This window comes from Eleginops maclovinus, chromosome 22 (assembly GCF_036324505.1).
Source record: "Eleginops maclovinus isolate JMC-PN-2008 ecotype Puerto Natales chromosome 22, JC_Emac_rtc_rv5, whole genome shotgun sequence".
Lineage (NCBI taxonomy): Eukaryota > Metazoa > Chordata > Actinopteri > Perciformes > Eleginopidae > Eleginops > Eleginops maclovinus.
Window position 1 is genome coordinate 11,612,135 of NC_086370.1, and position 26,356 is coordinate 11,638,490.

General features: G+C 40.3%; 1 protein-coding gene across 10 annotated transcripts in view; it reads right to left on the reverse strand.

Moving 5' to 3' along the window:
• The window catches only part of LOC134858721 (neurexin-1a-like), a 221,679-nt gene that overhangs the window by 134,319 nt on the left and 61,004 nt on the right, over positions 1–26,356 (reverse strand). For 8 of the 10 annotated variants that reach the window (XM_063874765.1, XM_063874764.1, XM_063874769.1 and 5 more), the window contains 4 exons: positions 12,265–12,566; positions 10,281–10,304; positions 9,075–9,236; positions 5,043–5,484 (listed from right to left, as the gene is read on the reverse strand). In XM_063874765.1, coding sequence (XP_063730835.1) covers positions 5,043–5,484; positions 9,075–9,236; positions 10,281–10,304; positions 12,265–12,566 — 930 coding nt within the window. The remainder of the gene's footprint in view (positions 1–5,042; positions 5,485–9,074; positions 9,237–10,280; positions 10,305–12,264; positions 12,567–26,356) is intronic. The other 2 variants (XM_063874771.1, XM_063874767.1) reach the window with 1 other exon arrangement.

A 26,356-nucleotide genomic window follows, 5' to 3' on the forward strand; every position in this document is an offset into this window, starting at 1 on the left:
AGGATCCCTAAGAGCATCCTCTCCATTTTCCTTGGATTTCCCATTATAAATCTCCTTTATCTATAAAGCAGTGGTCACAAAAAAGGAAAGGATAGGGGAAGAAAAATGGTTGGCCCTTCTTTCATTTCAGCCAACAAAACAAATAAAAAAAAACATCATAGCCATCTTTTTGAACTTGATTAACGGACTGCAGGCTGTTTTTTTCACCCTGTCTCTCCCTCTGTTTACCTCTCCAACACATAAACCTGCAGTGAGAGTCTGTGTGTTTCCCCACCATGATTTATCGCTCTCATTCAGGTTTAATTCTCGATCTGGAGCACGGTAAACAACAGAGGACATGACTGGACTGTAAAGCTGTGGAAAGGAAGGCCTTGCTGTGGGACTCAGACCCGGTGATTAATTTGTATATGGATCTGTTACTCTCAGTGCAGGAGCCATTGTGGATCTTTAATTAATGGTGGCTGCCTCCACTGCCCGCATCCTCAGTCAGTAATCTATATACCATGCTGAGGATTGGCACAGACACTGCCCGAGAGAGTCATAGAGAAATAGTTGCTAAGGATGCTCAAAAATAGAATATCCATGAAGTTATAATTTGCATTTTGAGTGGCAGATACATGTCATGGTAGATATGAAGGAGCCATTAGCTGATTGCCTCGGGGTAAATGGCAGGGACCAGACTGCTTGTATGTGGTAGAAAAGTGCAGCTTTTAAGTTACTTTTCTAGATTAAGTGTTTATATTAGGAAAGAAAACCTAAGCCACATATGGAATTTCAGCAGGGCGACCTGGCACATTTAAGAGACACATTATACATCAAATGGGGCCTTTCACATTTAATTACAGCTACCATTAGCATGCAAGACTGTACATATCACAATTAATTACACGTATGATAAATATCTGTTTTCAATTAAAGCACACATTCACTGTGTTTGTCACTAAGCTAATAATAACCCAGGTTATGCAATTCTTCTTAGCCAAGGTGAGCCAGCTTTCATGCAAAGGTGCTTGAGAGAGACAGCTAAGGACTTAGTGCACAATGATTAACCTGGTCCCACTAACATGTTCCAACTCTTTTCACAGGGTCTTGGCCCTCGGCATCTGTTTCAGCACTTTCCTGCCGCCACCCACTACCCCCGCTCCCTCTAGCCACAGCTGTTGTGACTACCAAGCTTTGCACACTTGGCACAGGCCACCCGTCACACAGCCAGAACAGCTCCCTTCAGGTTATCGCTAACGAGCTCAGTACATCAAACTCATTAGCGAGGAAACTTTTCTCTGAGTAGAGCAGGTGCCCGGCTGAAGAATGAGGATCGTTGTTGTTAGCGTGAATTATGATGGAAGATCTCGCCATTCAACACATAATAGCTTTGGTACAAAAATATCTATTGTTGGTAAAGAAAACACTTTCTGGCTTTACAGCAAACAAGGATGCAATAAGACCACAGTAAGTATGTTTGTCTAAATTGATGTAAGTGGCAGAGAAGAGAAGGTTGTCAGCATCTTTCAGGCATCTGCCCAGAGTGTTCTACTCACTTGTCACAGTCCTGTAGAAAGTGTGTAAACACAGTCAAGCTATGTTAAGTCGGAAGGCACTATACAATCCCATGGGGACATGTGCCATCACCAGGCTAGAAGCATTGGAACCATACGACACATACGCACAGTGCAGGACTGACTATGTTAGGAACAGTTGTCATAGCCAAGAGGGGGACAAAGGCGGTGTCTCTGAACACTGTCGAGCATAAAAGAGGAGGAGATGGATACAGAACAAGATGGGAACATGGAGATAAAGATGTCTGGAGAGAAGATGAGGGAGGGGTATATGATAACAGATAAGAAAGCAGATGAGGGAAGAAGCAGCAAGTAATATCTAGAGAAGCAAGCACAGGACATACAGCTAAGGAGGGTTGATTAAAATGACTATGCAGGCATTAAATGAGAATAGATTATGTGGACTAAGATCAGCATTCCAGGACACTACATAACCCATTGACCAAATTTCTTTCTCTTTGTCCTGAGCCGTAAGTGCTACTCCATCACCACATCTGAAGGCAGGGTTCCAAAGGACATCTCAGATCTCTCTCATACTTTCTGCATCAGCAGCCAGGCTCAACTTGGCATGATGTCCCCTAACCCCACTCACACATCCCCAAAACATGTCAGACAGGGGATTACTACAATCCAGTTAGGGCGATACGGCCAAATCTCTCTATGTGATTGGATTCTCTGTAGAGCTTGCGAGTGGGCTGTGGGGATTGAGGGGATGTGTTGCCTGTATATGTGCCTATGTGTCTGTTTGTGTACTATATGTGTGTGCATGTTTGTGTGTGAAGCAGTGGTGTGCGTGCCCTGGCAGGAAGTGGGGATTCAACAGAGAAATGTCCGTGTAATGTCTCTGATGAGTGACCCACAGCGCTCCCGGCCCAGAAGCCCTCACTTAAAAGCAGAGTGTATCTTAGCGTATGTAATGCATTGAGGTTAGAAGATGCTGTCTGAGAGCGAGAGTCCATTTACAGTTTTGCTTCCTGCAGACGAGCCGGCTAAACTAAATAGGGCAGGGATCGTTATCAGCCACTGTCACGGCTGCAGGAAGCTCATGGAGGACGCAGCAGCAGATGATGGCCGGCTGTTGATTCTCACTTTAATTGTGAGTGATGCATTTGGAGTTGTGTTTTAATAAAACAGCTAACACACAGATGAAAAGCAGATCATACCATACTGTATGTTTTGTGACTCACACTGAATACTTTCCCTATGTCTTATCATTAAATCATTAAATAGTATAACTAAATGGAGCTGGGGTATAGTAGAGCCTACACAAGCCGAGCTAGCATTATGTCATAGGAGGGACGGGGCTTTTTAACATGTGGAGTATTACAAATGAAATAACATGTAGAGATGGACCATCCTCATTCATTGCTTTTATAAAAAGGTAATAAAATGGTTTAGAGCATGACCTAGAATACAATTATATCAAAACATTACTTTTGAATGTCCTTGAAGTAAATGTTAGTCAATATTTTTCAACATCTGCGATTGGAAAGCTTTTAGGAAAATGTCTAAATAACTAGATATTCACAAAACTGCTGTTCAATGCCCCATTACAGTAACCTGTGGGAATGGAGATTTCATGAGGCCTTTTCAGTAAAAAGGAACTGAAATATTGTAATGGTTCCATTTAAGGTGCCCTACACACATTACACACCCGTAATAATATTGCTTTTTATAGGTTACAGATATTTTGTGTTGCATATTTGCAGAATTTAATGGACTTAAGTTTAATAGGGTCAGCAGGTAGTGCTGGCAAATTAGAAAATTGCATCATAACTTTGAACACTTTGAGTGCACTGTGTGGTGACCTCACCGTCTTGTTACTTTACTCCAAGTGAAGTCATCATAATAGAGAGCTTTTTATGTCCCATTTACACTTCAGTATGCAAGAGCTGATGCCATAGACTTTAGGAAAGGAAGAAAAGTTATTTTGAAATGTCATTAGTGCACAGCTCAGCACACCACTGTGCAGTAACTGTCTCAGGCCTGGGAGACTACCTCCTGTTTCCATGGAAACTTGGGCAGGGTAGACAGAGAGAACAGCAAGAGAATGTGTTTGATAGCTTGTGTGTGCGCACATGTTAGTGTGTGGGGGTGGATGATGGAGGTTACTCAACAGATAATGAACACAATCTAATTTAGACACCATTTCTTATCGCTTGGTTTACCGTAACTAAATGTTGTTGATTTATGTTATTTGAGAAGTCACCCACAGCTATTTGTTGCCCACTCGTGTTTAGCTGAATCCAAGCAACTCTGCACTGTAAATTATAGTTTTCAGCTAACTCAATCAGAGTATTTGAGCAGATATTTCCTTTCAGAATACCCTCTATTTATGCAGTCAGAGGTGGAATTATTTTAAAAAGCCCATGGATGTGCTCTATAGCTATTCTAACAAAGTATACAGCTCAATTTAGACCACAGCCCAGTATTGCTTTGAGGGGTAATGAAACAGTTAATCTAATTTCCACCTCTTGAGATGGAGTGGAAAATATGGTCAAGGGGTATATCTAATTTGCAGCATGACATTGCAAGGCCTTGGCTCTAAGCACAGACTAACAAATTGCTGCTTAGATAAGCAAATCAACAGCGACCAGAGGGGAGCAACCCTGAGCTTAGAGGACACAACAGGAGAGGGGGCAAAATATTTTCCTTGGGAATCATAACCTATGACAACATACAGTGAAGTTCTGTTACAGTCATCTAAACCTTTGATATGACATCAAAACAAGCAGCCAGTGCAAATCTACCATCTCTGTGCATGTCTTCCACATATGTCAAGAACAGATCATGGGATCTACTTCATACTTAACGGGGGTATTGCTTCGGGACTAATAAAGTGCAATGTCGTTGTGGTGCAATTTGGCCAGATGTTCACGTTATATATGTTGTATATTTTGGCATGTATGTTTTTAAAAGCAAGTCTAAAAAACAATGTTTCCTTTTTCCTGGGAACTGTGGATCCAGACAAATCTACTTACAGAATAAGCCCATTTAGCGCATATTTAACTCTTTTGCCGTTTACAATTAGGTTAAAATCTTTTTTTTCATGGTGCTTCTTCCTATAATTTTGAGCATTGTACTCAAAGTAGGTTGAAAACATAATTGGAACAACCCGGTTTCCATAGTTCTGATCATCCATACAGTTTCGCTTTAGCTGACCTTCAAAGTTTGCTCAATTGCTGTTGGCACGGCTTAATATTAATATAAATTGAAGAAATAACTGTAAGCTACCGCATAGCTCAAGAACCATTCGTCCAATTGACTTCACACTTGGCCGGAGTATTGCAGAGGATCCAAGGGGGGGGGCACTGAACATGTTTGAAGTTAATCGGGTGAGCTGTTCTTTAGAATCCTGCTAGCTGCACTTCCCGGGGCAAAGCTATGTGTCAGATCTGAATGGGTAACAAAGATGTAGTAGCAGAAGCCCTGTTACAGTGCATTGTTTGGCTTTCGATTGTATATAGTAATAGAAAGGAAAGTTACCTGATCTGCCATCTCGCTGGAAGTCCACATGGTACCACTCGCCGTCATTGACCTTTTTATTGACTGCCCTTGTCTTTGTGGTCCCTGAGCCCATGTCCAGCAGTAGGTACAGATGGCCATCCAGCATCTCAATGGCAAAAAAGTCCACCTTGAGAGTCTGGGGATTCTTGGAATCCTTCGGCGGCTGTTTGGGCTTGCCATGGCTGAAGAGGAGAAGACCGTTGGGCTCTGTGGTGCGGAAGTCGAAGGAGATGGAACCGGTCTTTTTAGCATTCCACTTGTTGAGGACAATAAAGGACTCTGGCGTCTCGAATGTGATGGGGTCCAGAGTGGCCACATTCTCACACTTGAAGGCCACAGTACCATGGACCTTCATCTTGGGATCACCCTGCTTCGCCATCCTGGACAGCTCAAGCCGCACATCATTGTTTTTGTATACAACCTGAATTAAGAGTAGAAAGGGGAAAGTCAATGTCCTAGTCATAAATACATTTTAAGAGTAAACATGTTGGGCAATAAAATAATGCTAACGTACAATTGCTTCTTGTGACATTTCACCCCTTCAGTCAGTTTTGTCACACTGCACCTATGCTTGAGCACCAAGTGTTGCTTTCATCACCCTGCATATCATATAGTATTCTGGTTATTTTGACTTTAGCTTGTGTGTTGACCAAAATAAATAGTCTCAGTTTTAAAGAAAATGTGCTCCGGTATAGTAGCTTCTCCTGGTATTGTGTGTGACTCTTGAAATAAAAGTGATACATCTAAACTGCTGCCTTCATTGCAGGGGTGAAGTAAAATGCTGATTAAGGCCCCTGTTGAAGCCTGTTATTAGAATAAATGTGTGTTGATGACAGATCTAACTCTGTGAATCTAATTCAGTAGAATGTGCATCCTTTTGAAAATTGATAAAATACAAAAATGTGCTTTGCATATTTCTATGCAGAATGTCTTGTATCAATAGCAGTTTGTATTCTCACACTGTAAACCCATTAGACATGGTTTGGCATTGGAGTGCTTTATTTAATGAAGTGCATTAGTAATGTGACCTTTGAGAAGCCGAACACTGAAGAGCTAAGACATAAGTGACAGACAGTGGCAGCCCTTTACAAAAAGAAACCATCTCATTAAAATACTAATTAACCATGCATGAGAATCATCATCATATGGAATAGTGCTGACCAATTTCCAACCTGATCACATTTAATTAGCATTTGTCTAGCTCATCAACTCTATTTTCCTATGAAATGTATGAATGTGTGAAATTATGTTTAAAAAACTGTAGACTACATTTCAAAACATATCCAAGACAAACATTAAGCTGCACTGTGTGAGGGGAGCTGCATGCTGCACTGTGTGGAAATAGAACAGGATTCTAACTGTAATTGGCAACAATCTAACAGAAAATTAAATGGCAATAACTCTGTCATTATCCAATCTCCGTAATGAAAGAGCACCTTGATCAATTGAGCTGAAATAGCAAGAATCCCTCTGTCTAAGTTTCATATGGGAAACTAATTAGCATTTTGGTGTGTAAAACATGTCACTACAACATCATCATGGTTGTGTTATAAATACTTAATACTAAAAAGACACTTGAAGTGATTTCATTCAATGTGTCAATCAGTTCCTGAAGAAAAATGATATAAAGAAAATTAAGACTTTAAAAAGACAAAGCTGTCGATAGTATGCCAGGCAGACTAACCCCAGGGGGCAGAAGCAGAGTCAATGATCTCTTTCACATCGCCCCAGCACTACTAATAGGTAGATAAGGTTATCAAGTGACGGATAGCCCCATTATGGATAGCATGCTTATATATTTACATAACAAAATAATCCTAATGGTAAATCTATTGCCTTCAACGGGGCAAATCAAATGAGTTACAGCTGTGGAAAACTCTGCCCGTGTTCTTTATTTGTCGACATGCTAAGCGCTCACCTGAAAACAGGGACACCTCCGATGGGATTGCATGTGCATGGAGCATTATGTTTATCACTGAGTCAGATCTACCATGTCTAACTGTTCAGGTAGATGGAGCTCACTGCGGTGCACAGATTGAAGTAAGCTCAGGCTTATTTGCTTGTTAATGCTTTGCGACTGACTCTATCGGACTGTATTCATATGCACTGGGTAAAAAGGAAGTTGGAAAAAAAGAGGCTTTTATTCCCACATCTTTATCCCTTTTCCTAAACAAAGTATGAGACAGAGCAAAATGGAAAGGTTTAAATATTCAATAGGAATAGAATGATAAGAAAAAGATAATCCAATTAGAATCTCCAGACAAGAAATAATGTAAAAGGAGTAAATAATAAAAGGATGATATCTGTACACGGTGGACCTTAACTGTGTAGACTAAAAGGTGCAAGAGACACAGCCGAATCAATTTTTTAAAGTCAAGACAAAGGGCACCTTTCAGAGTCAAAGGCGCTTTGGTCTGAGCTACAACTGGTGCTGCGCTAGAGCTGCTGCACTAATTTGTCATCAAGCTAGTGCTGTGACAACTGAGCAATTACTGCACCACCGTTTGTTTTGGCATCAGAACCAACAGGCAGGGGTGGCGGCTCAGACTGGAATCTGCACACGAGTACAACAACAAGCCGCTTCGAATCGTGCTATCAATCAGAGCCCGCAGTACATGCTGTTAAACCACCTCTCATATGTTATCATGACACACACAAAAGATGACCTGGAACAGGGCTTCTGTATAATGCAAAAGGCGCGATGACAGCTTGTCAGTGCAATTCATGTCAAATTCAAACAAATTAAAAGCCAAGTCAGTTCTTCTAACTTTACACATGAGAGTATGTCGACTTTGTCTATTCTTTAAAACATGTTCTAACAAAGCTTAATAAAAATGATCCTAGTAGCAAAGTAGAGGGAGAATTCTGTCTCACAACTCTATGTGCCACATTTTCAGGTTTTTGAGCAATTCAATACATTGACATTGGGATAGTGAGAGCAGCCATTGAGCTTAAGCTGACCAAGAAAAGTGAAGACACCTCAGACCATGCCCAGGGTAGACCATTTCCAATCCCTGTGTAACCACATCTTCAGCAGCTCAGAGCCATGTATTAACTAAGATACTATCCTTCAGAACCAGACCTCTAATGAGCTGTACATGGCGGGTGGACATGTGGTGCACGCCCTGTCGGCTCATTAAAGAGAGCTCACACATCTAGGAGACATTTGCTAAGTCCGACAACCTGCACTTAAGGTGAGTGGGACAACATGTAGGACACTAAAAGAGCAAGAGAAGACACACCAACAAAAAAGGAAGCTTTTGAAACTAAAAGATAAAAGGTATTGATCATTTTGCACTACTTAAGAGATTTTCCTGCCAGACATCTTCGTAAATACCAGGCATCTCCTAAAGTAAAAGCTTAAGGTCAGAATGCCTTTTCAACCAGCCAACTGTGACGACCGCTTCATATGTGGGGATACAGTTTAATCTTTATACATGTGCCAAGTACAACAGTTTGTTTCTGCACCTTGTTGTCTTCAGTTGTTTCAAGTGAGGGTAACATCTTGGTTGCTAATTTCTAGAACAGGTTAAAGTTGCCAAACACAAAACGTTACGGTAATACAGTAAGCCATTAAGCAAGTAGCCTACGATAATATCAGTCTGGTACCTCAGTCCCCAGCGGAAGAATAGTGAGGTGTTTAGTGTGTCAGTTGGCTGACTGCTCATGAAAATTCAACCGCCTGATCTCAGGATCACTGCTCTTCTTTGAAGTGCACCTGACGGAGCCGTATGAAGTCTGTGGTAAATTCCGCTCTAAGACTGTTCTTTATGTGCAGCTGTGTGGTACACCAGACACCTCGGAGTGAAGATGTGCGTATTACATTATGAGTGCACTGAGGGGGAGGTAGAGGCGTAACAAAGTTTGTGTGAGAAACAAACTAAAGCAAAGAGTAAAGGAGGAGACAGGGTCAGTGTGTGGGTGGAATGGCCTGTTTTGGAGTCCAGAGGTGAAGCCAGTCATATCCTGTACACCCACCAGCATCAGAGAGTACACAGAAGCAGTGTTTACCTCCTTGAGGCATCCCATGAAGTTGTTGCTAACTGGAGATCCAGGCAGGTCAGCCGTGCTAGGACTCCCTCCAACATAGAAGAAGTCGTCAGAGCCTAGCATGGTGTAGTCTTCCTGTGTATATCCCGTGGTGGTCAGAATCCCATCCACGGATATTGTCACCTAGACAACAAAGCACAGGGAAAAGACACACTATACTCAGACCGCCTAAGTACTGCAAATTTACTGCCTTTCCTGCTTTTTCTTCTAGTGAAGACTTCCCTATGTTTTTTAACCCATTTTCATGTCTGTTTTAATTGTCTTTTTTCTTGTTTTTATTATTATTTTGTCCAGTTTGATTAGTTGGAAGACTGCAAGCCTTCAGAACAATGCTAGTTAGAGTGTTAGTGAAGTGCACATTGTACAGTGTTAGTATTGCACCTACAGCAACGTAAATGTACTTTAGCAGACACAAAAATGGTGTTAGTAGAATGTTATCTAGGTTAGTTAAATCACTAATTCAATATTAGTACATCCAGTAGTTCTACAAAATAAATCAGAAAGTGCTACTTGGTTAGAGAGGGAGCACATGCTATGATGAGCACAATCACCGTTTAGTATAGTCAATGACTTAGGGTATTAGAGAAAAATAAAGCATGCATGCATTTGTGTTTTCTGGGACTGGGATAGAGGGAATCAATATTTTGTCACTTGCCACAACGTCAGAAGCATGCAGAAGCAGATGGACAGTGAGAGAAATGCGTAAGAATGCACCAGGGGAAGCACCAATGACGAACACAACTCAACTCTCACATGTATGTTGACTAATGGGCACTGTGACATTTGCAACACATAGTCAAAGTGCATGCCATGCAAAGTGAATGGGGGGGTTCAACTGGCTGAGCCAAAGAGCATCAGGCCAGCCAGACAGGAGAGGGTCCTCATTATTAACCACAGCTTGATGCAAAAGGCTCGAAATGATGCTCCTAAAAAGGTGGATCAAACAGAATTGGACAGGAAACAAGTGAAATAAAGAGGGTGAAACCAATGAACGAACCAAGAAATTAAAAAGGATTTGAAAAGTAAGCAGAAGAGTACCAACCGCAATTTCCCTTTTTTTGTAAATGACGTCTACGATAAAAAAATAAAGGAAGAAAAGAAAGACACGGCAAACCCAAACTAAGAAACAATTAGAATGATATCTACCGAACAATGTAGTTTGTTTACCATAGCGTGTCCAATGCCTGAGTGCTTTGTGGAAAAGGGGGGAGAAAGGAAATTAAAAACTGTGAACAGAATAACGATTGTTACTCAAATAATATATGATGGTCAATACTGTTAGTACATTGTTGAACGGCAAAAACCATACTGGTTAGTAAATGACACATTCCATGAATGATGTTAGTTTGTTTCCAAAGCATGTTAGTAACAGAGAAAGAAGGGCAAAATAAGTTTAACAAGAAAAAAGCAGACTAAGGAAATAACAATATCGCTGCACAGGAGGTGCCAGAGCTCAACCAGTGACTCCCCAAGTACCTCGTGGTCTTGTTGCACCATATTTTATGTAACCCGACCGTTGAGTAGCAGAAAGACGTCCTTACCAAAGTCCTGACAAAAGGTTATGATTGACAGACTTTAAATGGTGTATAAGAAATAATACCTAAAGCACATCAGTTGACCCTCTTTAGAAAGTCCCATGTTCAAGACCATTATGAAACAGGTTTATTTTATATAGTATTTTAGGCTGGGGACCAATCCAGAGTATCAGACTTCCCGTCGCTCATACAATACTGTACCTCCATTTGGTCTTATTGATGAACTTTAGGATCACTTTACTGCAATGAGACAAAGCAAAGAACACCCTGATACAGAATGAGGAGGATGTCAATTTGGATTCCCCCAAAGAGCATGCACTCAATATGCATGGATCTTTCAGAATTGGAATGCATTGAATGTTCGAGCTGGCTAAATCCTTAGGGTTGCCAATAATCGATCTTCTGGTTGTGCTGAAGGAGAAGCTTGGTGCCGAGGTGAAGAGAAACATTTCCCACCAGATGAGCAGGAACCATCTTATTTAGGACAAAATAATCAGTTTGATAGTGTGAATAAAAATAGCAATATTTGATGTCTATTTAAAGCATTCTTCATGTTTGTCAAAAGTAAAAGTGTAAGTGAGGAGATACAAATCTTGCTTTCCAACCCTAGTTTAACTGACATAACCTTACCTCATATAATGAAGGTAATTTACACTTACTAAACCAAAGAAACGTGCAAATGTTTGCTGATTTTCTTTCATCAAGATAACTGTGAGGTTACGACACCAGAGTTGGAATGGTTTTCATTTTATTCAGTTAAGACAGCACCGAAAAAGGAGCTCATGCTGCTGCAGTAATCTGGTACTTTAGAAAATCTGAACTATTGCAAAGATTATTCTGTAGATCTTCCAGGGCCACACGTTAATGGCCTATGGTTATGCAACACAAAGGACACCTGTAATGATGGTTTGTGCACCTGGGGTTGATCCCAAAGTTTGTTTCCCAGGGATCCCTCAGTGTTCCACCAGCAATAATAACACCCTGGAGCACAAGAGGAAACCCCATTTCCCGTTGTTATAGAGCTCTTGGAAAGTGATAACATAAATTGAAGCACTGATCAGGATCTAGTTCTAGCTGTGGAAGCTTTTAGGCAGCAGGGAAGTGGAATTCCAACCAACCACTGAGTGTTGGCTAACAGTATTACCATGGGGTAACAGGTTGCTTTTGGGTTGAAAGCCACACAAACTGATAGTCTTTTCCAAAGGAACTGACACATGTTCAGATATATATAATAGTTTGCCATCAACTTAAAATGAAGTATTGAAGTGTATTTTAGGAGCAAATGAGTCATATCCCTTATGTTAGATTGAAAAGGGTAGATTGGTTCTATTCTTATCAAACATCTGAACGGGAATGAGTGCTATACGGTTGATGTTTAAAAGCAATTACTTATTTTCTCCCTCAACTCCTAACTCAATAGAGGTCTTTCTTGATTTACATCCCGATGTTCCTGCTCACTTGTGGTTCTGTTTTGTCCCAACCATACACCACCATGATTCAATTAAGCAATCCAATTACAATGTCTAGAGCAATAACATATTGTATGATGGTAATGATTTAAGTGCATTTATTTTGATTCATTTACTGAGTCTCTGCGTCACCCTCTGTACTGTTACCTGACGTAGATTCCTTGTTACTTTGACATCATGCCAATCATTGTCATTAAATTTCCCATTGACTGGCTCCACAAGAGCTTCAAAGGCTCCAGACCCCAAATTAATGACGAGTGAGACAGCCCCATTTTTCAGTGCCAGGTTGACGTAATCAGCTGATTTGCCCGTGTGCAGCATCAGTCCATTCCTCTGTAGGGTTTTGAATGACAAAGTGATTTCATCACTGCTGCTTTGAATTGGGTTCAAGGACAAGTCGTAGCAGAAGAACTCCGATCCTTTGAAGGTGGCGACATGCTCTTCTTTTGCTGCGGAGACAAAGAAAGACAAATGTGTAGCATTAATATCCTGGATTGTTGTGTGCCTGTGGGGAAGCTGTCGTAAACAATGAGAAAAAACCTCTCAAAAATGTTGGGTTATAAATAAACATGTTGAATTTGCCAGAGAATACGGCAAGCTCAAATATGATAGAAGGAATATTGAAAGACTGCTATCAATGCTAGAACCTACCATAGCTAGAGAAGGTGAAAGGTGTTTGGATAAAAGCAGTGGAATATGGCTTACTTATTATAAGTACAACAGTACAACAACAACTATACAACGTGGAACTACACGCTGATTTACATGGCATAAAATGCGTACAGTATTCACAAACCGTATGCCTTCTTTTGCACCAAATGACAACAGAACGTGCTGTTGCTTGTTCGAACGAACCTCATGAGATGATTTAAAATAGTAAAAATGATGTTGGCTTGTCTGTCCCAACACCTCATGCATACACAATATATACATGCATGAAACAATACGACAAAAAAGCACATTATATCGAATGTGCTGTATGTATTAAATTATGTGATATGCATTATTGATACCAGGTCTACACACACTAATCTGCCAGCTGCACAGAGACGTTGCAAACACACATTTCCAGCAGTACTGACATTTAAACAATGAAAGCAAACATAACTCCTAAGTCATGAAACAATTCAACACTTTAGAGCAAAAACAGTCACCAGGCTAAAAAGGAACAAACTGAAATATTGTTTGTCATTCACATTCAGCAGTCTGTTTGGTTTATTACTTATACGTTAGAGAGCCTACGCTAGCTTTGTAAATCATAAATAATATGGGGATTCACTCCTTGGGGTTGACTATGCGTAATAAAATCTGATGTAAAAAGGTGGCTGAATCATGTATTACCTATTCTAAAAGTCCATATCTGTAGTATAAAGGAAAATAATAGTTAACTATCAGAATAAACTAACTTGTTTAGTATTTATTCATTGTCCAGTCCATATATCTTTCAGACTGCTCAATCGGAAACCATTACTGTGACAGCTTCATATGGACTTCCCCCACCATTAAAAAAAAAACACTCAATTAGTTTAGCTTCATGAATTCCTCAATAAATACGAGCATGTCAGCACTCAATAGCCCTGCTCAGATATGACAGGCGCTTGACAAAGCTTAAATCACCTTGAGAAAAAGCTAACACTGTTATTGAGAGATAAAACAAGAGAGGCACTGAGCATCAAAGGGTGATGCATGTGAACAGCCATTAGAAAGCGTTTAAAAACAGGTTTAGACAGATAACAAGCCATTAAAGCCACTAGCAGAAAAAAAACACCAAAACACAAATGGACCAATGCATTCAATTATCATAAATGAGGAGTGCTGCGTATTTATATGTGCTTGCCTAACAAACGCAGCCACACATTGACAATGCACACACACCCATCCTTAGGGTAGCATTCAGGCATGGATACAACAACACAACAACTAAAAGGGGTTGCTGTCCACAACAATTTGTCACTTCATTGATTCCCCCTTAAAGGCACTATAGTGCACCTCTGGGAAAACTGCAAGAGGCCGTAATTGAAGCTGGCTGGATCTTACCACCTTTGGTCATTCCCTCAATGTCTGAGCCACCTATCAGTGAAAATGAGAGACCTCTACCCTCTTCACTAAATTCACCCATCCCTGCTCTACAAGCTCAGTGGCCACATCACAAATAGAGTCAATAGTTTTGGGTCATTCTCATCTCTCTTTCTATAAACATCCCCATGCCTACACTTCAGCTAATTCCCCTAACCGATGGAGAATGAATTGTGTGTGTACAGCAGGGGTGTTGTTAGGAATTTACAACACTTAATGTTCAACCCAGAGGCAGTTTCAGTACAGGGCATATATCTCCTAAAATAATCCTATTTCCATTCAAGCACTGGCAGTATGGGGCACTCTGATGTCAACAATGCAGGTATAAATGAAGCAGAACTATTTGACCATCAGTCTGCACTTATCTGCAATATATTAAAGAAGAAAGATGTGTTAAATCCAAATGTCAAACACTATTCCTGAGGGGAGTTAAAGTGACAGGATTGTTCTAATAACTTATTAAAGACATTATTTGAAAAATATTGACTTTGGCAAAGTACGACATGTCAAGCCTTAGCTCTAGGAGGCATTTCACCATAAAGCTCTGAGCAAAGTCAAATACCAGGCCAAGCTACGGTAGCACTTAAACTTCCATCTGGCCATTAATGGTAGTAAGCTCACAAGCACACAGATGGCTCCTTTAAGCTGTCTTTCCATATTTGGATAGCAACCCTCACTTTTATGCAAAATGTATTGCTTGCTTTTGTGGAAACTGCAGGCGCGAAAAAGTGCGCTGCATGTGTCTTTAGTAGGAAAAGTAGTGTGTCCCTACTGTCCATGTGTCCCAGGACACAACCATGCTGAGCAGAAAGCTTAAGATGAAGAGCCAACCACTGCAGTTCATCACATAGCCACTTGGGAACCATTTTAATGCCAAACTCGACAGCAGAAATAAACATGCTTGAAGCCTGGACTAATAGAAGGTTTCTGTATCTGTTAGAGCCCGTATTTAGCTTTTAGAAAAAACATCACCTTATAGTGACGACTGTAGTCAGCATTGCATAAAAGACCACAATTCCCACAGCGCCATTCTCTGACAAGTGACAGAAATGGGCAACAAGTTGAAAAGAAGCGGTCGAGGCACAGTTTTTTAACCGTTTCAGTTTGGAAGTTATACAATCATTCAAATAGAAAGAAAGAAAGGAAAACCACCTAAGTTGTTTATTATTTATTAGACTTTTCACCTCTGTTCTCCACCTTGTTTGATTTGTTTTGACTATTGTAAAGGCCGGTTTTCTTTGTTGAATATTTAAAAAGTTTGTTCTTTTATTTAGGACAAACGCATGTCACAATATCATCACACCTTCTGAGGCCAAGCAAGTCAATGGAAATGTGAGTAAAACAAATATAAAAGGAAAGAAAACACGAAATGTCTGTTTAAGGCGTCTAGTAGCTTGATAGAAAACTAGGGAAGGAAGCCACGAGAGTATTTATAGCCAATACCAAAATATTGGCATTATTTGGGATGTCGATACTAAGATTGACAGGTTTGTGCCGTCTCACGTTGCTACCTGCTAGCAGTCTGCTCTGCTAATGATGCCCATTTCTTGATAAGCTGAGAGAAAAATGGTTCAAATGACCATGTGTAATGTAAAAGGGGTGCAAAGTTAAGTCTCTCCCCCAGCACTTGTAAATAATGAAAAACTGTAGCAAGGGTTCAAAGAGGCTGAAAGCTGCAAAGCCAGGTGGAATTTATTAACACTTATTAACTGTCTCCCTCTCCTGACAGCCCGTCCCGTCTCATGCAGCTCGCTGATCCAGTAATGAGTGATCCGACAGTAAAGATTAAATATATTTATAACTAGTTTAGGTAGATTCAGAGGTAGATAAAATAGCTAAGTGTGATAAGTCTAGTTCTAAACGTGTGTTTTGCTCCGCTCACCGGTCCCCTCACAGCGGGCAGAGCTGCAGGTGATCCGGGAAGCTGCATATTTCTAAACAGCATACTATGATGTTATAATAACGAACTTGCTCAGCCTTTGAAACTGAAACCATTTTGAGAGACTTTTTTTTTTTTTTCCTTGCAGAGAGTGGAATAACAACAGTGGAAAAAGAATTACATTAAAACATCGGCCGAAATGTTATTCTTAACATCGGCATCGGCCAAGAAATGTGGCATCGGTGCATCCCTAAACAATATAAATTGTGCCGACACTTATGCTTCAAGTTTAATGTCAAATATACTGTGACACGCTCTACTTCTCATATTAGATATGACAGTGACTGGCAACACCCTCACCAAGAAACAGAGGAATGCACAACAAGTGTAGACAGCTGAGCCACACACCGGCATGTAGCTCAACACACACATGCCATGCCAGATTTAAAGCAGGATTGTGTAAAGTAAGCATTACATCTAATATACCCTACCCCCTTGGGGAGTAAGCACATTCTGAAAGTAAAATTTGACAATTTTGACAATTATCCCCTTTATACATGCTTGAAAGGGATAATGACATCCACCTGAATTCCCCCATTAGACTACTCTGTGCAATGAGTGCAGTGAAGGCTGTGCAGTCGGTGTGTAATTCCTGAGCCTTGAAAGGAAGACCATAGCAATGAAACTGCTAGTAGTGTGCACACCTGTGCTTCTCTTTCAGACACAGGGTCACAGCAGAAACGGCAGTCTGCAGTATTAACATTAACCATGTGTCACTCAGATGTATTATTTTCCTGGAGATAAAAAGCTTCCGAGCTTGAAGAAGAATGCTGTTTTGTCATTGTGTTCTCCTGGGTATTTGGGCATATCCTACTTGTGTCTCTGAGCTGTCCTATGGTCTACAGTCAATCAAACTACAGCAAGCTGCCGGCACCTTAATGCCCTTGAGTCATGACACTGAATGTGAACATGAATAAGAGCCACATCCTTTAGTCTTCTTCAGAGTACAGAGGACAGGAAAAGACATGAACAGAGTGAAAGTGTAGCTCCTGACGAAGGGCCATAAATAGACACATGCTAGGTAAAAATGTGCCGCAGTCTGTTCTGAGTCATTCAACCCTGTTTTCTAACTAAAAAAAGAGTATCACATTTTCCACCAAGACTTTCACAAGTTGTAAGATCCTACTATCAGAACATTTGAACCACAGAAAAATAATGTCCATAATAATGCAACTGTGCTTTCACACTGATTCTCCCATAACCTCTTTGAAAGTTAGGATGTTGTCCTCTGCCATATAAATAATTGTTAATCAATAGCATGTAATTGTGAGTGCCATTCAGGAACCTCATTCTCTATGGTCACATTACATTTGTGTTTGTGGTGCAGAACTAACTGCACATATTAATGGAAGTAATACAATTATTCGCCACTCAAATTAAATTAGTGTCACAAAGAGTCAAGGTGGTATTTGGCCTATGTTGTTGCATCAAGCTACTACAAACAGCTACGTATACGTCACTGCATTAATATCAGAGGCAGCAAAGGAACATTTAACTGTCAGTTAACTAAGGATGTAGCTACAAATCACTCATTTGTTATGAAGCAACAGGAGGCCATAAGCAGGAGCATATGTACAACAGTGCCAGCATGTGACCGAGCGACCAGCTTCCCATCATTCACTTTGCTCTGACACTAATCTGGCAGCTGCAACTCTATGGCTTCTTTTTAAATTAGCTTGCACCCAGGGGAGTACGCCGCCTGTCAACACAAAACCACAGCACAAAAATCGGCAGGATATGTGAAAATGACCTATGAAATTAACGTCAGGAGCAGTTTTGAATGTAATTGGCATTATTAAAATCTGAGACATTAGGAACTGATGAGGTAAGGAATACATTAACTGTTAAATATTGCAAGGACAAACTACAGATCGAATAATAGAAAATGACAGAAACAAAACATTATGTATCAAGAAACAGTGTGTTGTGTTTTTCAGCCACTCAAACTGTTTGCACAGTATGATACTAGAAACAAGCCTTACCGATGGCTATTTTAAGGAGCTGGAGCAGCGGGTAAAATAGGCACTGCTTAAACAGACACCATAATTACGTTGCCCATCTCCAATAGTCTTGTCTTGTTCATGACAGTCCTACACTTTTCATCAGCATTTCCCTGTCAGATATCTCACTATCACCCACCCTCCTCGCAGCACAAGACATACCCAGCTCTCTGTAAGACAAACTTGTTGTGCCACGCTCACTTTTCAAAGGTTTATACAAAGTTCACAATTCTGGAAAAAGTAAGACGCCCTTCCAAAGAAGTACCTGTGTTTTTTCTGAGGACAAGATGTGAGAAAACCAAATTGAAGCTTAAGCCGTGCAATGTGCAGACCAAGGTTGTTTAATAGCGTAAGGCAATGGTTTGTGACTGACACTGTATTTCACCCATTCACTGTGTTTCTGTGTTTGACTGGCAGCCTATTAAAATGATACAGAAGTAAGTGTCTGGCAGTCTATTAAAATGATAGGAAGTTAGCGTCATGAAGCCGGCTTAAGCCTCTTACGTGGTGACAGGGAAGAGAGTTTCTGAAGAGCTACATTCTTTGAGAACATATTATTTTACATGATTATCACACCATTTAAAAGACTTAATAAAATGTCTCCAACTGCTCCCTGCCCGCAAGTTAGGCACTCCCAATTTGTGAGATTTGTATTTAATACAAAGTCTATTTTTATGTGTGCATATTGTGTCGACAGAGCTGTAAGAACAGGCGAAAAAAAGGGCGTATAACTGAAGGAGTCAGCATGTGTGGATGTGACTGAGCTTACACATACTAAGTTCTGTCAGACACCATACTGTGCTAGCTTAACGTACAGTGTCATTTAGATTCACAGTATGAGGGGTCTCTTGCTGTGCTAAGAAAGAGTCCCCTCTCCTGATGTCAGTTTGCAGAAAAACTTCGTCCATAATAAATGTACTCATAATTGGCTTTACTTCTCAGCTGGTCATTAAATATAAATCCAGGCATCAATTAAACACTTATTAGAACATGTGGATCATTGAGCAAACCTACAGTCAGTGTGTGTGTGTGTGTGTGTGTGTGTGTGTGTGTGTGTGTGTGTGTGTGTGTGTGTGTGTCGAACATGCAAATAGTTCCTTTAAATTACAGATAAGGGTGTTATGGTTAAGCCAGTGTATCAGTTTTGTGTACCCTTTTTTTTAAACCTAACTCTGACAACCAGCATATATTAATTATTATTCTATGTTTATACTGATTATGTTAATTATTCATTCATATCTTGCTTACACTTTCTTTTCTTAATTTAACAATTACATTTCTAGTCATAGGATGTCAGAAAATGTCCAGCAAACCTTCTCAGGGCTCAATTTAACCTGTGTGTAAAAGCTCATTTAAAGCCGCTAAAAGACGAAGCCTGGTAGTGAGTCTTATACAACCAGGTTTCAGAAAAATAATCACTTAAGTAACTGGTAGAATAACAAATAGTACAGAAAGTCAAGGAAAAACGACAACAATACACCTTTCTCACAGGATATTTTACTGGTCATAGAAAGAAAAGCACAGGTGTATTTAATAACACTAATGATGCAAAGCCATGCTGGCTCACTGGAAAAGCTTACTGCAAACCTAATAAAACTGAGCAAACGATATGTTATCATTTCACCTTTGCTTTTCCTACATGTCAAAATGGCCCCAAAGAAAAAGTACATCGTGCAAGCTACTTATAGTTCCGTTAAACCACCCTAATTTAGGGCTAGCTAACAGCAAAGCACCCACTCATTCATGAAAGTAGGCAGCATAAGCAGTGGGGGCTCCTGAAAAACATCTCATGGGGGGGCCATTTTTTTCTGATAATGATTAAGGTGACCCATTCAATAGGTACATTAAGCAAGACCATTTCAATGTGTTGTTAGATGATTAACTCAGACAGAGATCCCTCTTGTGTCCACTAGATGGCAACACACAGTGAGAGTAGTATTTGACTTGATCGATGAAGCTGCCCGCTTTTTTTCTCAGTTACGTATGACGAAAGCGCGTAAGCGAAAGCACTGCCGGAAATCGTATCGATTGCATTGAAAGCTGGTATTCGAAAAAAATGCATTTCACATGAGAGTGTATGAGAGAATGCTGGGGCGATTTTCAACCTGACTGAAATCGCACATAAAAGGGCGGGACCATGTGAAGCACGACTTCTGATTGGACAATGACGTTTTTGACAGATCTAACGTCTAGAACACTGATTACGACTGCTGCTGTGTTAGAAAAAAAACTCCCTCATTTTCCCGTTGGTAGTGCGTCGCTCTTAATCGCTCTGAAACACAATCCGCCCCTGAGCATAAATCCCGATTTTTGAAAGCATGACTTGAGCATATTGAAAAATGTGCATATTAACTGCCGACTAATTATCACTATAATGAGTGAACGCAACAATACAACAACCGTAAATAAATGATAGGGAAAAGGCCCATTGAAGGCACCGCACAGGTGGACACGCAGTGATCCTAATTAGCATGACTAGCGGTAGCCGACATGACATTAAGCAAGCGTGGACGTTTAAAGTGATGGAGATATATACTCGTATATGACTTCAGGTACTTACAGTTAAATCGAAGCAAACACTAGTCGAAAGCAACGGCAGATCCGTTTTGTAACTTGGCCTTCATGAAAAAACTCTAGAATTTCAGCTTCCTGGGGAATTTCACCGGGGATGTGGAACCTACCAGTAATGCAGTGAAGGGAAGGGGAGGGGTACGGAAAAGTCCAAGTGATATCGCCTGTTTACCGAATAGCAGGTAGGCCTATTCATTTTTGCAATTTGCATCCCAAAGAACTTCCCAAATCCAACTAATTCACAAGGCATTTCATTCTGAAACCCATCATTTGTGAGAATGATAATATGGACACTGTCAACTCGGAATATGGGAGCTGTGTATTTACAACAATTAAAACAGTGTATGTTTGAATTAATGACAAGGATGTTTCATTGATTTGACATGCTTTATAAAATTGCATGATGATTTATTGTGATTATTGTGAAGCATAGTTCTTACCATACATCTATAATGCAGTGGAGAAATGCAGGCGGCTGCTAGTGATTTGGCAGTTACACAAGTGTCAGATAAATAGGGTGGCCTTTCAGTAACGTAAAAGCGTGAAAGGCCCTGTCGAGATCCAGAGATATGTCTGAGCTATTGTAAAAACATGGCAGTGCAACATGGCAGAAAGAGGACCCGCTCCTAGTTTTGAAGGGCTGATTTTAAGCAAGAACTATTCTTACTTTCAGATGAGTATACCCTTATGAAAACAAAGTTATGCTGCATATCATTGTTTTCCTTTTAGTAGACCCCCCTCTAAATACTAATACAAACTTGCCCTTTAAGTGATCATTATAGCTATTATAACAAACATGGAAATAATGTTTCTCAGATTATGCATCTCACTGCTCTTGGTCTCTTTTTTTAATTTCTAGGAATTTATCAAATAATATTTATACAAAATAATGAATTGATGAGGCAATTTTGCCAGGGAGTGGAGCTTAACAAATCTAAAATAAATATGTGTTTGCTACAGTGTTTACGGAAAAAGAGCTGTGTTTACAGCAAGTACTGGCTGGCGCTGAGCCAGAATGAAGGTCACAGCTACATTCTGTTATTTATAGCCTTGTAATACTGCTGTGATCTTTATCAACATCTTTTTCAAATATAGTATGATAATTGGATTGATTTAGCATTAAAGAAGGAAATATGACATCATGCTGATGCCTGCTTTATGTCTCTAAAATATAAATCATGGTTTGAGCGTTGATGGCTTTTCAAAGTGGTGGAAACCAGCCAATAAAATCTAATGAAATGTAGCACTAATAAGGACTCGAACAGTCATTTTTAGAGCGTGTCAGCCAGATCACACACAGTCTGTGTCTGCTCGCTCTATTGGCAATGGTTCAATCAGGTGCATAGGCAACGCTCCTCTGGGAGCTCCCACCTCACCCACAGCTGTAAATGGCATAGCTACATTGATGATGCACACACCTGTGCACACAACAATGCATGCATGAAAACAAACATACAATAGAACATTGAATTGATGAACTGAACATCCATGCTTAACAGAAACACACACCAAATGATCTCATGACGCTGCAGTGGCCACATCACAAAAAGCTGTTGAGACATTTAACAAAACAAGGTATTATGTGCAGAGTGACTGGCCACATTACGTGCATGCCTATGAAACATGTATTCTAACTGAAATTCTGCCATAGTATCTTATTCTATCTTCCTGTGATGCTTATGATTTATATCAAACACATGTAAAAAGCTGAATCACAATTTCAATCACATAAATAAAGGATAAATGGTATGCTTGTGTGTGTGGTGTGCGTGTGCGTGTGCGTGTGCGTGTGCGTGTGCGTGTGCGTGTGTAGGATTTAAATACTTTCTTGAAAGTGTTCTGTGAGCATCACAAGAGGGTTTGAACGAAAAGTAGATAGAATCGGAGGATGAAACCCTCTTTATTAGTCACATACATGCCTACAGCAGAGCACACACAGTGAAATTGGTCCTCTGCATTTAACCCATCCTAGTACTAGGAGCAGTGGGCAGCTATTGTGCAGCGCCCGGGGAGTGAAGGCTTCTTGTTTATAACAACGGAAGATTCTCAAGATCAAATATACTGTATGTCTGAGATAAAAACTGGAAGACATTTATATTTGACAGCTGGGCCATTAAAATAGATCTCTTGTTGAACTCCCTAAACAACCAGAACATTTCAATGGAGTGGGTTTAACAAATAACTCCTCCCAGAGCAGCATCTTGAGGACTTAATGGCCCTACAGGAGATGCAGTCACTCTCTAGACGATGTACAGCGGTCTCTTTTTATTCATGCACAATAAGGGGGGGGGGGGGGGGGGGGGAAGTAGCTAGCCTCTCCAAAATTCAAAGAATTAAAAATACCCAAAAGGGAAAATTAATCTAACAGGACTACAGAATACGAGAAAAAAAACTAAGAAGACGAACCTTCACAGAAAGACGAATATGCTTTTGAAAACCCATGTACTCCTGTTCAAACACTGTTTGGACGCACATACTAAACCGCACACTTCCAGCTCCAAGGCTCTCATTTGCTCTCAGCCCATTTCAGAATCACAACAGCATTATGCTGAAGTGGGAGTGTAATGTGCTGAATACTAATCTGCAAAGCCCAATCCATTTCTGCAGAGTAAATCCAGGGGATAATAATGTAAGCCTTTGGGAGATGAGGGGATCAATATCCTCATCAAAAGAGAAGCATTTTGATATTAATGTATAGTTACCACTTCACTTAACTAATCATATATTTAAAGAGCAGGCAACTATACACATTTCTCCTCCTATAGGAAATGTTATGAATCCATCAGCAGTCATTTATCATACCTGATAATAATATTAGAGTTTGTATTTATATCAAAACCAATTAACTGCATGAAAAGCTGGGTAGTAACGTTTGACAGCAGCTTCCTGTTTGAATGAGCCACATATAAAATGTGCTTAGGGTAATAAATCTTTGCTATAAGCATCTTAACAAGCTGCTCAATCGGGATCTACCCTTGTCAAGGTTGCCAGCACAGACCTAGAGTGCACGCTGCGAAAGTGCATCAGAGGTTACTGTCCACTTTTGATTACTGGAGCGGTGGAAGCAGTGTCTGACTGTAAAGGGCTGGCATTTGGCAGATGTCTAATTTGGGACATATACATGGGGACATTCCTCAACCAAGAGCAAAGTCAAGAGGCGCTGAGGCATGTCATTGCATAGAAATAATTCATGTGCTAATTACATTGCCAGTGTGTCTCAGATGATTTCTGTGCAGAGCTGCTTTTGTCTTCCCGGCTTTCGGCTCTGCAATCCACTCTCTGTCTGACACGGCATGAATCCTTGATAGTGAGCAGACACCAAGACACATCAGCAAAGACAATTCTTATCCTTATACTCAGCTCCCATTCCTCATTGCCCAGCCATTACATACATCGAGTTAAGGAACAGGCTAGCTTCAGTGTGTCCTGGGTAGAATTGTTTTGGTTGAGATAGTGTGTTGACACGCTGAGAATATCCTACATTCTATTATGAACATAAAAATAAGTTTATGTCCAGTTTTGTGAATAGTTAACACTTTGAACAGAGCATACGTTTATTATTTTATGTAAAATAAAAGGAAAAACAATATGAAGTAATCCTGAGAAACTTAAATAAAGAGACTGACCTCTTAATAAGCAGAGTGATTCACACAGTAAACCTTGTTGCCAAATGTTTACCTCTATCAAATGCTGAGTTGCGAAAGCAAGTAACGTGACATTTTCCACCAAAGATTTACAGAGTGGCTGCATTATATGTCAGAGGCACTCGGTCCTCAAAACTGCTTAATCAGCTCTGGCAGAAACACTGACACTCAGTGTATTAAACGAGCTGCCAAAATAATTAAACCATATCATTTGAAAAGCCAACATCATCTTTAGGTCAATGCCGTAACGTTCATTTCTATAAGGATGAGACCAATAATAGAGAGGTTTTAATACAGAACCTCAAGTTTGAACATAACCAATGCATTTATAACATCATCACAACTTATTATTTACCTCTCTTGAACAACCAGAACTTGTATCGACAAAGATACCTTTCGATCATTAGTATATACATATAGTGAACACATATACATTAAGTTTAACACTTCAGAATTGTCTTTATTTTATGTCCATTCATGAAAGTCTGGATAGCTGTTTTGTCTTGTAACGAAATTTCTTTGTCAATTTTCATGACCCATTGTGTAAGGACACACCACTTGTTATGCGGGTGTCTCTTTGGTAGTAACTTCTCAGCATCATTTCTTGTGGCACAGAAATATACTTCAGTTATTTCAGTTCCAAAGTCAACACAATGAGATCAGATTGTTCCTTCATGCATTTCATATTCTAACACTGGCAAAGTGGCCTGTCTGTCAGGACCAGTTCTTTCAGGTGCAGTGAGGTGAACTTGAGATAAATGTATTCTGAATCTAAACCAAATCTTCTCAGGACATCACCTCCGCTCTTACTTTCTAAAAGGGAACAGAAAGCTGTGCAGTTTGGTGCTGCATATCGCTTTTTCTCCCTTTAATAAAATGTGTTTTGTTGTGTGATTTTTAGTGGTCACTCAACAGAAGTTCGCCAATAGCCCATGTGTGTTAACTCCCCTGTGGTGAAAGAACACAGCACAGCACGCTGAGCTGCATCATTGTATGTTTAAAAATGTGCTCCAATGAACAAATCGCTGCAGGACAGTGAAGCTTGACAGAATCCCAGCATCACCTCACTGAGCTGCTGGGCAAGGTCACCAGTGGGTTTTTGTTCTTGTTGGATAAAGGATGGCAGTTCCACAGTTATATTTATAACATGTTCTGTTTGCTTTGCTTTGGATACATAATGCATTCACACTGTGACAACACTGGGTTTGTCCAATGTTTGGTGTGTGTCAGCGCATTTATGGGTTTTTGTTTGAGTGCCTTTAGTTAAGCCATAGTCATCACAGGAGATGAGGCAAACCTGTATAACCTGGCTCCCCTGCATATAAGAGGGCTGCAGACCATACTTTGCCCCTTTTTGTAAGCACCCCACACACACAGCTTTCCACATTTCAGTTTTTGAAGTTTTCACGTGGCCAATGAAATTAATTTGTGGTTACTTTTGTGCAAACCTCCTCTTGTGTTACAAGTATGAGCAAAATTGTAACAGCACCAAAACTAGGTAACAAAAACAGTAGATGTGCAGATATTTGTGTTCATGTGAGACCGGGGAACAACCGTTCCAACATACTGTATCCTGCTGATTCGTCATGGGCTTTGCTTGCTTTGGGATTTCAAACAAAAACATATAGGCCTACCAAGGAAATTCCCCAGGACCTACTGTGTGCATTTAACACCAACACGCCCAGTGCCTGTTCCCTCCCAGGTTGCGTGTTGCAGTGCCAGCACTGTACTGAGGAGTATTTGAGCAAGGAAATAGAAAACATTCCTCTTTGTGCCTCCCAGCTTTAAGTAAGATCACACTGAGGTATCCTTAGCTGTGGAGAACCAAAGGCACAAGTGTTTGTACTGAGCCAAATACTCTATGGCAATGGAGATGGAAAACCAGGTAAAAGCACAAGAGGAACATTCAAGTGCTGTCATCACACCACTGCAAAAGCTAAAAACACCTATCTGAAGTTGTGCTAAAAATAAAGACCACAGCGCAGTATTCTCACTTAAAGGGTGAAAAT